Here is a 17,569-nt window from a genome sequence, read left to right on the forward strand (position 1 = left end):
TTTTTTTTTTTTTTTTTTTTTATTAATAAATCTTATCTTATTTTATTCAGCCATCTAATCTAAAGGAATCCTATAGCCATCCTAATCTAGAGGATTATCTAAAAGATTATCTAATTTAAAGCTATAGAACATCCTAATCTAAGGGATAATCCATCCAGCCATCATAATCTAAAGGAAAGATTATGACGAGAACGTCCTGGGAAGGTGTAAAGAGGGAGGCTTTGAATAGAGCAGGATGGAGGAAGAGCGTCTGTAGCTGTGTTGGCCTCAGGTGGCTTGGTGCTGCGGTGAGTTGTTAGTAGTAGTAGTAATCTAAATCATATGTTTTTCATGCCATTTTTCTTCTGCCGAACTAAAATATCATTTAATCTTAGTAGCACAATAACCTATTTTTGAGAAGTATCAGTTACGCCCATTGGGCTTTGGCATGAAGAATAAATGTATCTTCTATTGTTGCATTTTGAATCTTTTTTCAGTTATCGGAGCATTGATTGGTCAACAAAGAGGCCGGCATGTAGAAATCATGAATTCTTTTGAACTGGTTTTTAATGAAATCGAAGGGGATGTCATAGTTGACAAAGTTTACTACAAAGTTAAAGAGGAACATTGTAAGAATTAACTTTTTATTTCTATTAGTCCTGAATTTCCTTTGAAAATGAATAGTGCTCCTGACTATACTAAGCCTGAAACCACTAATAGGAAGCCAAAATGACTTTTAGTGGGTTTTTCTTGGCAGTGTTCATTTTACCTTATAGTTTCTTGCATGTTTGATATTGGATGGTAAATTCTCTTTCTGTAAAAATTAAGAAGTTTTCCAGAAACCTTAAAACTTGAAAATCAAGATATTATAAACTTTGACTGGCTTCGTCTGTTATACAAAACTGCAAAAAAAAAACAACTTAAATTCTTGGCGTAAATTTTTGTATCATAGTGTTTATTTTTATTATAAAAATAAACATGTTTTATAAAAGAATTTTTTTTTAATTTTTGTATTACAATATTATAATGCTTGGCGTAAATTTTTGTATCAAAAGTATATTTACCGTTGAAGAGTGATCAACATAAAGAGGGCCTCTTATGGGATTCTGGACCCTGAGCCTTGCCCTCCCCCTAATTTTGTGTATAGGTATATCACCTTTTCCAAATCAGGAATCATTTCGAATATGCCAATTTTCAATTACTCGTTTCAATTAAACAGTTAAATTTAACAAATTTCAATCGTAAGGGATTAAAGCTTATTAAATATATTTTGATATCAGTTCACAGGTTAATTAATCATTGGCATTAGTTAATATTAACTATTTTCTTCATCATCCTACATCTTGTTGAAACCACAATGATGCAAGGATTATAATTTAAATAGCTGAGGGGCCGCAAATGGGTCCAAATACACCCTTTTCTGACCTCGTGTATATAGACCATGAATAGACTCATTTGAATAACGATCATTCAGGAATCATTTTACGAATGTTGATGTGAATTATTTAAGTTGGTTAGTTGATATTTTTATCAAAATCAAATAACAAGTGTGGATACGGAACGGACATGGATGATTTTAAGGGACGATAAAAACCGAACAATAATTTACTTAAAAAATAAAGTTTATCACCGAAAAGTAAAGAGCGATATTAAAAATAAGAAAAAGCAGTCAAACTAAAAAAGATGTTTATACTGAAGTTATAATGAATAATGAGGTCAAACTTAAAACAAACATATGAAAAACAAAACAAAAAAATTTAAAAATGAAACTGGTCACAACTGCTGCTCTTCCCAAAAGTTTCGATTGTGCTTTGTGCTTGTGCTTCTACGGAAAAAACCTGTCGATATACACTTATTTGTCACAATTAGTTTAGAAAAAGTATTTTGGTGCAGAAATATTTTGTGTACATTGCTTTTCATTGTAAATTCATTTATTTTTAATGTGTATAAAAATCGATTGCTAAATAAACCTTTTGAAAACATCAACAGGAAATGTTCGAAGCAATCTATTTAGTTTTCAGCAAAGCCAAAATGATACTCTAATTCCTAGAAATAAACAATTTTTTTTCAATATTAAAAAGTTTGTGAAAATCAATTTGGTTTTACTATTTCAACGTGGCACTTTAATGTTTCTTTAATAATAATAACTTTATAATAATAATTTAATATATATATATATATATATATATATATATATATATATATATATATATATATATATATATATATATATATATATATATATATATATATATATATATATATATATATATATATATATATATATATATATAATACTATTTATAATAATTATAATAATATATAATTTAATAATAATTTAATAACTTTAATATAATAATTTTAGTATAATAGTAAATATAAGTTTAATTACTTTTAATAATAATAACTTTAATATTTTACTATTTTGATGTGGCACTAATTTTCATTGTGTTTCCTTTCTTTTAAAGTACCGTTTAGAAATATATACGAAATGGAGATCCTAAATAAAACTCAGAAACAACACATGGTAATAATGGAAGCAATACATGTTGTTTTATGTAAAGTATAAATGACGAATTAGCCTTTTTTGTTGCTTGAATGGACCGTGAACCCACTCTTGTATATGGTATTTTCTGTTCGTTTTAGGTTTGGCTTCATCATTGTTTGTAATTTATTTTCCCTTTAGTTTTTCTACTTTTTCTTTACTATTTTTCTTTTGTTCGACCTCTTATATGAGTTCTTATATGTGCTTGTTTTAAGTTCCGATATTACCTTTTTACTTCTCTTGATAATTTTTTTTGATTGAATATCACGGTTGTAGCGGCAGCTGCAACCTAGTAAAGAGCGAACCACGGCCCATAGTAACCAAAATTTAAAAAACGCGTTTAGAAAAAAACTTTCTAGTGAAAAAAAAAATTCCATCTGGCACTGATTCAGGAATGGTAACTATCATTTCAAGCACTGATCTGTCTCCCTTTTTTTTCTCCTTTTTACCAGGGCTAGCGATTTACCAGAACATCATAGAGACATTCATAATGGCTCATTAGAGAGCTATTTCTTATGTCTACGTGCTTTTTTATAAATTCCACCATCTGCAAGTGCCATATGGCACAAAAATGGCATTTTCTGTGTCATCTCTCGAAAGGTGGGGCTAGGGGGCTACAAAAACATCGTAGACAGATGTTTAATAGCTCACATTAAAGCTATTTCTCATATCTACGTTTTATTTAGGAATTCCACCACGTGAAACTACCAAATGACACTAAAAATGGCACTATTGATGCCATGTCTTAAGTGGAAAAGCTAGAGGCTAGTGGGCTGCCAGAACTTCTTAGAGAGATATTTAATGGCTGATTTGAAAGCTATTGCTCATATCCACGTGATTTTAATCAGTTTTGCCATCAGTAAGTGCCAAATAGCACAAAAAATAGCACCTTTTGTACCACTTCTTAAGTTTAAAAGCTTTGAAATATAACACAGTACCATTGTAATAATTATGGTCCAAAACCCTTAATTGGAGATTTACAAGGGACCCTCACCGTATATTCCCCCTCCCAGCCCCCTTAGTAAGTCTCATTAGTCCGTTAGAAGAATTCACTATGTACTCTTTAAGACGGTCAGAACCAAAAGTCAAAAAACTTGTTTAGGAAAAAACTGCCTGGTGGAAACGAATTGCCATCCAGCACTAGTTTTAATAGTTAGCTTCTTGTATGATTTATTGGATTGAATCATGAATCTACGCGCTATATCGTGAAAAAACACTAGATTTAGGTAAAAAACAACAGTTTTAGGACGGAAATCACTACAAATCACAGGCTAGAAGAAAATCGCTAGGCAACATAAAGAATCAGTAGAAATAGTGATAAATCACTAGGGGTGGCAACCCTGCTTCTCCTGCACACTCCCTTCACTAGAATATTAGTGATTTCTTATTAAATTCAATGTTTTGTTTGAAATTTTATTTCTTCAGAGAGAGAAGGGGCAATTCTCTATGGCCAGTGGCTGCCTTAGTAAATATGATCAAATATTTGAATAGATCAAGCTATTAATATAAATATTTTCTATTTAAAATCTGGGGAAAATAATAACATAGACTCAACATTTTCTGTTTGCAATCACTGGCACAATGCACGAAATTAATTTATTCCTCAATTAATGAACTTAGTGAATATGACATGAGCTTGTTCAAAATTTGAAGGATGAATTGTCGAAAATTTGGTGTTTTTATATGTCATAAGAAATATTGTATTCTAGGAAGTATTTTTAGTGCTAATTGCTAAACGTCTAAATGGGACCTACTTTCTCCATATTCACTAGGGAGTGTTTTCTGCTATTCATCAACTGTTTCGACGAATAGCGGAAATATACTGTTCTTTGATTTAAGGAAAAAATGCAAGTTTTTAATAAGATGAGTAGAGAAAGAAAAATGGAGAAACTATTTATGTAAAAAAAACAATAAAAAAGGTAGGATGATATATAGGATGCAAAGTGGCTACTGCTTTTCTTCATAAGGGTTCAAAATTTAATTTACGCCAAAAACAATTATTATGTTCGGAGGAAGCCTAAAAAATAGGCATCGAGTGGTATGTTCACTTGAATCATTGGTCATGTTTGTGAATATTTTTAATTAAAACTAAGAAGTGACATTAAAATTTAAAACGAACGTACATTATTCTTTATAAATAAAAAAGATCATGGAAGCCTTGTTTCTGTATCAAATTTTAATCAAAAACGAACAAAGATTAATTTAAAAAAAAAAAGTTTTTCCAAGGGAAGCAAAGAGCAAAGTTGAAACTTAAAACGGACAAAAATTATTAATTCACAGCCTATTTAATATACATTAATATAACTAGTACAAATAAACCAACTAATTATGTTTCCCTATGCTTTTATGATTTTACAAAACTAGCGCATTACTGAAAACATAAAATAATATAAAAGTTTTGGTACGGTAAATGAAAACCAATTAAGCAAACTTTTTATAGAATCAAAATAATATCAATCCCTTTTATTATAAAGCAGCAATCCATTTTAGAATTTTCTTTATTTTTTACGTTTAATTTGGTATCACTTCTGCACAATGGTTCAGTTCAATGACTGGCTCTCGTTTTGGTTAGTAAAAGGACATGTCATGATTATTTTGTACACAAGTTCGAAGTAAGGCCATCTTAATAGTATTAGGACTATAGACTAGCTTTAAAATTTGTATGATAGCTTGAAATTCGCTCTGGTATAGAGAGAAATAATCGGATTTCCAGAGTTCATATTATGTCTTATTTGATCTTCATTTCAAGTGATACTAAAGCATATTTCTTACAATTTAAGCTGTTGCAAATACTGAAAGTTACTGATATCACAACTATTGCACAGATATGAAAAGACATATAGGTCTGCGCGATGTTGTCAGGCTACACGTTGACTTTTGACTCTTTAATCAACAATCCTGTTTTGTATACATGAATTTTGTGTTTTCAGTTAAGCGCTAGATTTTTATAATGTTAAAAGCATAGGGAAACATAATTAGTTGGTTTATTTGTATTAGTTTTATTGATATATATTAAATAGGCTGTGAAGTAATAATTTTTGTCCGTTTTAAGTTTCAACTTCGCTCTTTACTTCCCTCAGAAAAACTTTGTTTTTTTAAAATTAATATTGACAAAAGATCCCATTAGCCAGTGTTTGTGGATTCCAAAAAGTGGATTCCAAAATACATTTAAAACATATTCAAATGCTTTTGAAAAGACCAAACTTCTCACTGTGTATGGCTGTTAGTGTGCTACTGAAAAACAGTTTTTAGTATATTTTTGAATATATTTGTATATTTTAGTATATTTTGAAATATATTCTAAATTTAGAAATAGTTGAATATAATATTTTTATTATGCAAAATCAAATTTATAATATATATATATATATATATATATATATATATATATATATATATATATATATATATATATATATATATATATATACATATTAATTATATGGTTCTAATTTAATATGTTAAATTTATGATATTGAATATAATAATTAAATCTGTAATATTAAATATATCATATTTTAACATATTCCAAATATGTTTTGTTTGTAGTTAAGCAAGTTTTCAGTGAGATGGACTTTCTTGGCTGGTATACAACAGCTGGGACCCCGAGTACGTCAGACACTGATGGGAACCCAAATTTGTCAGACATTGAAGTTCATCGCCAAATCTGTGAAATCAATGATAGCCCGGTTTTCATTAAACTTAACCCCTTTTCTAGGAATGCTAATGTAAGTTTTAACTCTAGTTTTATGTTTCCTACATCTTTAGTGAAATATTAAAAGTGCACAGTTTTTAAGATAGTATAATGGTGCCTATAGATTTTAGAAGTACAATATGCATTTTTTGACAATTGTTTTGATGTTTATTGACAATTTTTATTTTGGACATTGGGATGATATTTGTAATTCGTCATGGCTATTATCAATATCTCCAAGCTGTCCTGTCTTGGCGCAGCGGGTTTGACCTTAGCTTGGTAATACAGGCCATAAATGGGACAAATGCTGGCTGAGGTTCGCCGAAGAACTGGCACAAGACCACTCATCGTGGGAGACCATCATTCAGAAGCTCTGTTTAGATGTCGGGTGAGGCGAAAATACCTGGTCCTGCTGCAAGTACAACTAACTCACTAACACCCTTGCTGTAGCAAAACACAGCAGGACCGGTGCAGGGACCTTAGTAATCAAGAAGCATCGTTAATGTGATTACTTACTTACTTAATAGCTCCAAGTTATTCTTCAACTGATAATGTTAGTAACACGAAAACAAATTTCTTTATAAAAAATAACACTGCAAGTTTCTTTTGTTGTGATTTTAGAGATAAGATTAGTGGATTTTAAACTAATAATATTGTCCTCATAATGTAATTATATAATTACAATGAATACAGTGTAACTAAAATGTAATTATATGATTAGTTTTCATAAATAATTTGTGTATTTTAAAGCTAGTTTAATTTTAACAGTTGAAATAGAAATGAAAATATTTTATTGTTATATTTTCATAAAATATTAATTTCAAATAGAAATCGTATTGCACACCTTCTCTCTCTCTTTCTCTCCTTCTCCCTCTCTCGCTCTCTCACTCCCTATCTCTCTGTTTTGCCATTTTTAATTCAAGGTAAGTCAAGTGCTTGATGAGCCAACCTCATGTCTATGAAATTGAAATTATTTGATTAGAGGCAACAGAGTCGTTGCAAAATACGTCGAATTGATTATTGATATGACCTATCTACACGATAAGTAAATGTGCAACTATATTTTTTAAATTTACCCTATCTATAAGCAAGTATATTACTATCCACTTAAGGAGCCCATTTTTTTAAGGCCAAACAGTTTTAAAATTTTAAAATATATTTTCTAGGTCAGAATTTCCATTGCATATCTTAATTAGTGAAATATGTCAGACACCATTAGCAAATTTCCATTCTAAAAATTATTCTTAATGCTAATCGGCAACACCGTGAAGCCTGCTATAAAAACTTAAATACTTTTCGCCAAATTAATTTTCATAACAAATTATCAGTTTGTGAATAAAATATTTTTCGTCTAAAAAATTGTGAAACCAGCAGTATTTTTTTCAGTTACCATTAGCCGTTTATGAGTCCGTAATTAATGTAGTGAATGGAATACCAAAGATACTATTCTTTTCTCTCCCTTTTTTTTATAGCAACTGAAAAAAATAAAGGGAATTGAGAAATGGTGACTTTTCCATGCCAAAAATGTTATTTGTTTCTGTCCCATAAATTTTATTTGTTTCTGTCCCATAAATTTTATGTATATATTGTTCTCTCCCATTACGCATGTATTTACTTATTATACAAGATATATATTCTCTCCTGTATTTATTTCTCTCCCATTTCTCTATGTTTTTTTTCAGTTGCCAATAGCTGTTTATGAGTCAGTAATTGATGTAGTGAATGGAGTACCAAAGATGTTATTTGTTTCTCTCCCATACACATTGGCAACAGAAGAAGCTGAGCGAATTGGGGTTGATCATGTTGCCAAAGTTTCTACTGGCGAGTCAAGAAATAAGTCAGCAGGTAATTGATTATTGCTCTTAAGGGTTATGCCCGTATTTAGGGTAAACAATCGCTTCTCTGACACTACTTTGCTTAATGTCTAATCAAACTCGCGAAGCAACCCAAAGGAAAGGAATGGGAAAATGATTAAGAAATCCTTCGGTACTATTGCCTCTAACATCTTTTAAAATAGCTCACGTTTTATCTCTAGTGCCAATAAGTATGGATAACTTATATGAGTCGGAACTGGCAGTAGTGTTAAAAAAAAACTATCAATGCCATCTAGCGATTGGCGATACTTGACATTTTTTCAAGAATTAATTTTAATTAGTGCAATTGGTAAAACTAGGGTAGTAATAAGTGTTTGATCTCAGTTCCTAACCAAAAAACGATTAAAAGTTTATAAATGCCAATTGTCGCCAAATGCTAGATGGCTTTGATAGTTTTTTTTTGTTGACATTAGCGCCAGTTTCCACTATTACAAGTTACCCATAATCTTTGTCTAGTACTATAAAAATTATTCTACTGTTTAATTTAAGAATACCTGACAAATAATTTAGCACTCACTTAAACTGAATTGCCAAACCACCTTCCAAAATCCAGTCGTCTTATTTTTACCAAAGCCAATTTTTTGTGTGTGTTTGTCATGTGGTATGAAAGGCTCTTTGACTAGATAGAAGGGATGAGCCCCCTCATAGTTTTGCTGGTCGTTATCTAGAGGGGGTAAGGTGAATATTGGTAAGTTCGTTAAAAGGTGACAAATTTTATGTGTAGTTTCGTAAGTATACTGTGCTTTTTCTTACGGCTAGGTGATCAAGTTGAAACTTTCATGAAAAGCTACTAATTTTTTGGAGAGGAGGGGTTTAGGGGACTTAGATTTTTGGGGAAGGTGCAGAGCAACTATTTTTCTTATGCAATAAGGTTTTTTCATTTTTATATCTGTCATACGACAGGCGTTTGGGTAGTCCTGAATATTTGGGGGGTGGTGGTTAATAAGTCATTCACCTCCTTCGCAAATACTATATTATGTACTTGTTTTATGTATATAATATAGTATTATGTACATAATATGTACTATACATATAGTACATAATGTAGTACATAATGTTTACATAATGTGTACTATATTATGTACATAATTGTGTACCTGTTTCTAACATTTTCAGATTGCTAAGCATTTTGTATTGGGTAAATAATTGGTTTTCAGACACTACTTTTTTAAATGTTTTAATCAAACTCGCATAGAAAGCGAATGAAATACTCCTTACTACCATAGCCTCTAATGTCCGATAAACATAAATTAGTTTTTCGAATTTCACATAAATTCGTCGCAACAAACTCTTACTGAGGGTTGTCTTTTTTGGAGAGGAGGGGGTAGGGGACTTAGATTTTTGGGGAAAGGGGTAGTCCAACTATTTTTCTCAAGGTCTTTAAAGTTTTTTATGCAATAAGGTCTTTTTTAAGACGCGTTTTAATTTTTTTGTGTTACTGTGGGCCGTGGTTTCTTCTGTAATAGGTTACAGCTATCACTGCAGCTATCATTGAAACCAGTTTATAATTCAGCCATCCTTAGCAAAATGGTTTAGTGCCTATTTGAGACTAAATCACCGTAAATCATACAATTGTCCGTAATATGGCTGCGTCGTTTTACCAGTGCCGCGGTAAGACCAATTTTAGCTGCTGTCCTGCAGGTGATTGAAAATTTTTACGCTGACTTGTTCAATTTCAAAATGACTCAACAGAAGGGATTTGAATGCTGGATTTGTTGGAATCCTCGCTACAAATGTTTAATCCCCTGTAACATCACTCAACTGGCCCCTGTTGGCTTGAAGTGGTGAATTTTGTTCTTGGAGGGTCCATCTTTCCTAAATTTAAGAAATTTGCCAAAGAAGGGGGCTGCTTTTCTGTGAAAAAAACAGTTTGTGGTGTGCACGGATAGACTCTTAGAACGTTGAAAGAAAACAATCCGTCTTTCAAACCCTTAATTCTCTCTGCAACTTAATTGTCATTTTTTTTATAAATAAACAGATTTGAAAAATCTTACGGACTGTACATATTTTTCTTTGAATTTTGATTTATATGTAAAACAAATACGATTTTGGGTCCTATGGTGGAAACATGCCTACCAGAAGGCCTTCTCCCTCAAGTAGTGGTGACTTTAGTGGTAAACATAGCCAAGAAACTAACTCGGCTTTGCGCTGTGTTGACCTCAGGCGTGTTTTTCTGTGATCAATTGTTAGTAGCAGTAGTAGACACCTTTCTAAAGTGCAAAAAATCTTAACCCTTAATACCACTAAAAGAAGTTTAAAATCTGATTATTTACCAGTTAGCTTCTTGGCCTGTCAGATTACAGGCACATGCAATTCTGGGGACCATGGTGGAAGCCTACCTATCGGAAAGCCGGCTTTCTCTCAACCAGTGGTGACTTTAGTGGTGCATATAGTGCAGCTATATAGTGCTGCATATAGTGCAGCTATATAGTGCTGCATATATAGTGCATATAGTGCTGCATATATATGCATATAGTGCATATAGCTGCATATAGGTGCATATAGTGCATATAGAAAGTAACACAGCTTTACCCTGTGTTTAACACGTAAAACAACTAAAATAAGTTTAAAACTATAAAGCTATGCCAAGGCTTGCATTTCTTTCTATAAAGATAATGTTTTTTTTTCAGGTCAAATTTTAAGCAGATGGCCTTATTTCCAATTGATTAATTTACTAGTTAGCCTCTTGACCTGTCGGACGACAGACATATAAAAGGAGAAGAAAAAACGCATGCATACGAATGTCGAAGCTGCCAATAACCAACAAGAATTGACGATAAAAAAAGGTTGCAGGCTAATATAGACCTAAAAACGGGGTTTAAACTTTGAGTAAAGGTCGTTTCTCTAACTCTCCACTAAACTCCAAGAATTTTTATTTATTTATTTATTATACGTTAGTAAAAGGTAAAAAAGACGGAGTATCACTAAAAAAAAAAAAACACACACACACACAAAAAACAAATTACAAGACATTACACATAATTGAACAAATTACAATGTTACGTAAAAAATTTTACTTTTAAACTCCCAAGTACTGAAGAAACATAAGCAATATGATTGATAACTTCAATTCAACTAACCTAACCTACAGGAAAATATTTGATAATTTCAATTCAAAATCAACAGACTCAATCAACTAGTCTAAATATGACAAGAGACGGTAAAAAGACTAAATATGACAAGAGATGTGCAAACAAAATTAAATGGACAGCGATTTACTGCCTCAGCAAACGGTACCAACGGTGGGAAGAAACTTTCTCATGTTCAATTGTAGCTGCCGTCGGGTCCGCTATTTTAGCATTTTTAACAAGGTGTGAATTTCTTGTCCACGGCGGGAGCCGCAACAAGAACTTCGCATACTTAAAAAACGCGGATCTGAGCTTTCTTTTCTCTGGCTCGGGAAAAATTCTCAGAAATGGGCTTAGGTAAAGGAACTGGGGAAGGGGTACTGCTTAATGAAGTTGAGCTAGAATTAAACGGTTGAAACGGATTTTAGATGAAACTGCTCTACTGTAAGAAAAAGCCAGGCGTTTCCAGAGATGATCAATTAGAACGGAGCGGTTAGTTTTTAGATCCTTTCCAATTGGTAAACCAAGGTAAATAATTTTCGGGACAGGGGCTACAGACAGTTCTCCCAGCCTGACAGACGATACCTCTTCTTGGCACCAGTTGAACGGAAGAATATCCGACTTCTGCGGGTTAAATTCAAGGCCAATGCGCCGGTAATTTGATTGTAGTGTGGTGAAGGTAGTCTTTGTACCTGCGACTGTGCGGCTGGGGTTCAGAATGTCATCGGCGTAGGCTATCATTGTAACGTCTATGCCACGAGCTATGTATATTGTCTCGATAGTAGACTGTGGTTCAATAATACAATTATTAAAGGGACAAGGAGGTGTGACTGATCCTTGTCGAGCACCCTTTTTTACTGGGACTACAGGATTCCCTTGGTAGGACAGCATCACGTCTGGTGTATATTCAATGAGGGCTCGACTATGGCCAGGAAGTAGGAGTTCAGTCTGTAGGTGGTCGTACATATCTTTAATGGGTAGTAGGATGTCCTTCTGTACACCTCTCTTTCCCATTCCAGAATGAGTTGGTCGTGGAGAAGTCAGTTGTAGGCACGGCAGACGTCATGTAGGCCTAAAACAATGGACTCCTTTGATTCATCAGCGTCAATTAAGACTAAAGCCAAAGCAGAAATGGCGTGGTCGCAAACAAGACCCCTCTGGAACCCAAAATGGGAAGGGGGAGTCTAATATTTTTCCTGGATTTCATCAATGACCAAAAATTCTAAGATTTTGCAAAGCGTTGGTGCTACTGGGATCGGTCTGAACGAAGCGCATTCCGAAGTATTTTCTAATCTCTTTAACTACTCCTGAGTGTGGTCTACCACATTCTTTCCATTTCCCGTACCAGATGGTAGCTCAGTCGCATGCTAATAGTAAGCAAGGGTTAGAAGACCATCCCTTTTCTTGAGTTTTTTGTATGGCACGAAACTTGGGAACTCCCTGAGATTCTACAAACAGAAGAGTCTGTGTCAGTTGGGCGTAATAAATATTGAGACGTAGCCACACATCTCTTTCATCACGATGAGAGAATTTCATAAGTAGGTCAAACGGTACGCGAATTTTTGACAGAACAAGATCACAAGAATGTTGAAACTTTTCTTTATCAATTTTGCGCCAAATCGGAGCCTCATGCAACCTCTGAGTGAATACCAACAAATTATTCGCAGCGGAAAACGAGGTAGGCCTACTGATAATACACTGAACTGGGAAATGATCCGAAGTGAAACTATTTGGAAGGAGAAAAACATCATGTACTGGCAAAGAACTAGAGCTAACAATAGGGTCTAGATTGGACGTAGAACCAGATTGGCGGATATACGCAAAGTCCTGGTTTTTCCGGTGAATAGTAAAGCGGTTCTCAAGTATCCCTATTAGAATGCAACAACGACTATTTTGGGCACTAATATCAACTTCTAATTACAGCTAAAGTCACCCACGATTATGTACTCAAGGGAATCGCGCTCGGCTTTCTTAAGGCAAAGGGCTAGTTTGGCAGCACTTATAGCAAAAGAACGTGACGGTAATCAGCTGGAAGGTACACATTTATAACTAGCAGGTTATCTAGTCCAGTTGGAAGAAAATTGTCACTGTTCTCGTATACTTCGCACGCGAGACGATTGCTAACCAACGTGTCAATACCGCCAGACGGACAGCCCCATCGAGATGAACGTCTTGCAGGCACGGAGAACACAGAATAGGATGACAAGAGATTTAGTAGGCTTAGGTCAGCTTCTGTGATGAAATGGTCTTGCAGGTATATCACATTATATTTATTCACAAACTGGTCAACCACAAGACACCGCTCGGAAAAAGTTCCGTTTATATTCCAAGAAAGTAGTGAAATTTTAGAGATTTCGTTATTCATCATGTTAATGAATTGCCTTTTGCTGGTTTTTTGGACACTTCACGCTATAGCAGGTATGACCCGCTTTCTTGTAGGAAACACAAAAAATAGCACCAGTACACTTTTCTGCATCGTTCTTTTTGGAAACAAAATGAGACGGGCTTTTTGGAGACGGGCTTTCAGCAACCGCGTACAACGTCGGCTTTTGCCCAACCCCCAATAGAAGGTATCAGGAGGTCATAGTATTCACGAAAAAAACAACAACTCAGTTCTGCGTCCCCTTAGAGGTTATTCCCGGGGACAGCTATGCCACTGAGAATAAACAATGTAAAGTGCAAGCTCTAGAGATTTTTCGAGTATGCAATTTCGAAATAAAAAAATATCACCATGTGACTTTTCATTGCCTCATAATAGATGTCTTCAATGAATCACTTCCTAATATTCTCTAAAAATTTGCCCATATCTAACGATAATTGATGATAAAAAGTAAAAACGTTGATGAGATAGTGGCAGTGGAATAGCAGCCCAACAAGTTTAAAAATTGTTTATTCAGCGGTAACCTTAGTTCTAGTGAACACCATTCGCTAATGTTTCATGCTTTAAAATTAAATCATTATCATAGAAGCACATGGAAGGTGTAAAAGATTCTCTCCAAAGTAAAATCTCTGGAGAGTAGCAGTTCTCAAACAGTAGAAAACCTTGCATAGGATTGTAAAGTGATTTCGCTTTCCAATCCTATGCAACAAATGACCACATATTTTACTATTTATATTGCTATTTGAATAATTAGTTGTAGAATACGAGATACCAGCATTAGACCCCGACGCCGCGCCGATGAGAGAAGACCGGCGGCGCGGCGCCGGGGTCTAACCACCATGTAAAAACATGTTTGTTTTAAATTCACTTTGACCTCGAGTTTGACTACTTTGAGTTTTGACTTGAACTTCACTAAAATTCTTTGACTATTTAAGTTTGACTACTTGGGCTTTGACTTAAAGTTTGCTAAAATTCAAGAAATGTATGGAATTACAAAGTGCATGCACAGGCAATTTTGAAAAATCTCTCTTTTCCGTATAAACAATGTTGCCATAAATTTTTATTGCCCCAAGAGTAGAGTTCATGAGGTTGCCAAAAAGCGGTCACCTAAAAACAAGCCGAAACTACTCAAACCTGCCAAAACTGCTATAAATTGGCAGAAAATCTTGCCTTTTTTCCTACTAAATATAGTGAACATTGATTTTGTTTTGTTTAAGGATTATGTTCACTGTAAAACTTTTAGTATGTTATTTTTTGCTTTCCTACAAAAAGACAATTTTGATATCATTCCATAGCTAACATCCCACTCTATCCATCTGCCAAATTACATTTCTGAAATTTGCTGTAAACGGTTTTTTAAATTGAAAATATGTTAAAAATTGATTAAGAATCGTTGAAAAAAGGATCATTTCCCCATTTTTTAAGTAAGTTTGGAATGTTCCCGAAGAAAAAGTCTAAATAATATCATAATTCTGACTCGATGAATTGATAGATCTGTTACTAATGAATCCAATGATATAAGTGTTTTGTCCTTTTTGTGCAAGTTACATCAGCAGGATCGTAGCAAAACCGCTTGTTTTAGAGGGAACATTAACCTTAAGCTATGGTGCTATTGTCTATGGCCTATGGGGCTAGGCGATAAAGGTGGAAAGTCAAACAATTTTGGATCTTTTAGGTCTTCAGGATTCTAATTTTCCGATGCATTAATCTATTGGAGGGCAAAACCTCAATTCTCTGACCTAACACTTCCTGAATTTTCCAATCTCTTGAACAATCTGAATCCTGAACAATCTTTTTAGGTTCTGAAAGCAGGGCTGCTATTGAAAATTTAACAATATCCCAAGATTCACATGCAAAAAAAAACAGGTTTAAACAAAGTCCAAGGATATAATATAATATAATATACAATAAAATAATATACAGTAATATATACAGTTGATATACTTTTTTAAATTGATCTTTAATATATATACTTTTCCCAAGATCCTAAGTTCAGGACTAAAAAAAAAAAAAAAAAAAAAAAAAAAAAAAAAAAAAAAAAAAACTTGCTACTGCGCTAAGACCCGAAAAACTACATTCCAATGTAATCTGGTTCACAATACACTTTGTAACATCTATGTAATGTATCTGAACAAAACATGATACCTACCAAATTTTTTGAGAATAATCTTGTGAAGTAATTTACAATATCGAAACCTGAAAATTCTGTTTCGCTCAGAAACTATTAATTTTACCCATTTTGTATTACACCAGAATTCAATTCCTTATTGTGCTGGACATCATTCCGCTTGTTATCTTTATTTTCTGTTGTTATTCTGCTATCTCGTGCTCTTTCTTTCACTGATGAATGTATATTGGTTTCCTTTAGATGGTTCAGTTCCCTTGGAGGTTCAAGATTATTAGCAGAAACCAGCAGAAGTATACTAATATAGAAAATAAAAATTTATTCGATATTTCACATCGGTCTTTAGTAACTGATTATGATAAATACCCCTCCCTCCCCAAAAAACAATAACAACAACATTCTTACGTGCGCTTTAATAAGGCAATGAAGATGGACCATGAACATGAATATCGATCTGAAATATCTGCCTTCTCTTTTTCTGTATTGACCTAATCTCGTTTGATTTTCTCTGGTCAATTCTGCCAGAAAATTATGTTTGCTAAATTTTGTCTGGCTTTGGGCTTTGAAAGAAGTGTTGTTTTTATAGTGTTAACTACAGTATTACTTCAAGTTCTTCATATCTTGCAGTTTCTGACCATCTTCAGACACAATTTAGCGCAATTAAGATGTTGAAAGACCGTGTGCAAATTATTGTGGAGTATCTACAGGCTATGAAACAAGGGGAAGTTCCCTTTAATCCAGAAGTTCTTAGAGCTGCATGCGTTTTGAGTGACCAGCTCCCCCTTTTGAGTGGCAGTGGAAATTTTAATCAGGAATTTTTTACGGTAAGAAGTTGATTTTTTTCCATACCATATTAGATCCTCGTTTTTTCCATAGATTCACATAAAGGTAAGGTTCTCCAGGTTCCCATTTAGAGCTGGATCGACTCTGGCTGAGCTTACAGAGTCACGCCACTGACCCCTGTTTCTGACCAGATAAAAGGGACCAGCTATCCTGTGCTTTCGCACATCCTTCCTGTTTACCTTCCCCAGATTTCTCAAGGTACCCACTTAGAGCTGGATCGACTCTGGCTGAAGTGTGCTTTTTTTAAAAAATGGCAACGAAATGATTGAGGACAAACTGCGTTGTAGACCTCCATGAACTGCCCGACATGATAAAACTGTTGAAAAATTTCAGACTGCCAACTGACAATTGATCGACTGTCAGAGATAAGTATATCTTTGAACTCAATTCAGCGAAGTTTAACCGAAGATTAGGGCTTGGCGGCATTGCCGTCAAGTTTATTCAGTATAGTACGGCCTTGGTTCTACAAATATAGAATCAGCATAAAAGGGACCAGCTATCCTGTGCTTTCGCACATCCTTCCTGTTTACCTTCCTCATATTTCTCCAGGTTCCCATTTAGAGCTGGATCGACTCTGGCTGAGTTTACAGAGTCACGCCACTGACCCCTGTTTCTGACCAGATAAGAAGCGACACCAGGACTCGAACTCCTGTCCTCCATAACAAAGGAGCCTAGCGTGCTAACCACTCGGCTAGGACGGCTCTTACATAGTCACCGGGAATGCTCAAATTCATCTGCAAACCATATCGTGGGTTATTATTTTGTAGCTTACAGATTGTCATTATAGTCGAGAGGTCGCTCCCAGCACGCTGGTGGTTACCTGGTTCTTGTTGTAAAAAACTATTACAGTTGGATATTGCGTGAAATATAACACACTATACATAAATGTATTCCGGCTATATTCTTATTTCATCCCAATATGCACCAGAATTACCACCCTAACCAATGTTCATTGGTCACCTAAAATAAAGAAAAATAAATCGAGCAATTAAGTCCACGTTGGTTGTTTCGGTGATCGTAAAGGGACTTTTGTAGATTAATTCCCGATGTAAGCGACGATA

The 17,569-nt window shown here is 34.1% G+C and overlaps 1 protein-coding gene across 1 annotated transcript in view; it reads left to right on the top strand.

Moving 5' to 3' along the window:
* CSN6 (COP9 signalosome subunit 6) overlaps positions 1–17,569 on the top strand; it is a 31,810-nt gene that overhangs the window by 10,289 nt on the left and 3,952 nt on the right. The window contains exons 2-5 of the mRNA XM_089107951.1: positions 477–608; positions 6,074–6,252; positions 7,901–8,063; positions 16,293–16,489. Coding sequence (XP_088964077.1) covers positions 477–608; positions 6,074–6,252; positions 7,901–8,063; positions 16,293–16,489 — 671 coding nt within the window. The remainder of the gene's footprint in view (positions 1–476; positions 609–6,073; positions 6,253–7,900; positions 8,064–16,292; positions 16,490–17,569) is intronic.

The sequence above is a fragment of the Artemia sp. Qi Xiang Cuo genome, chromosome 2 (genome assembly GCF_049724085.1).
Source record: "Artemia sp. Qi Xiang Cuo chromosome 2, ASM4972408v1, whole genome shotgun sequence".
NCBI classification, from domain to species: domain Eukaryota; kingdom Metazoa; phylum Arthropoda; class Branchiopoda; order Anostraca; family Artemiidae; genus Artemia; species Artemia sp. Qi Xiang Cuo.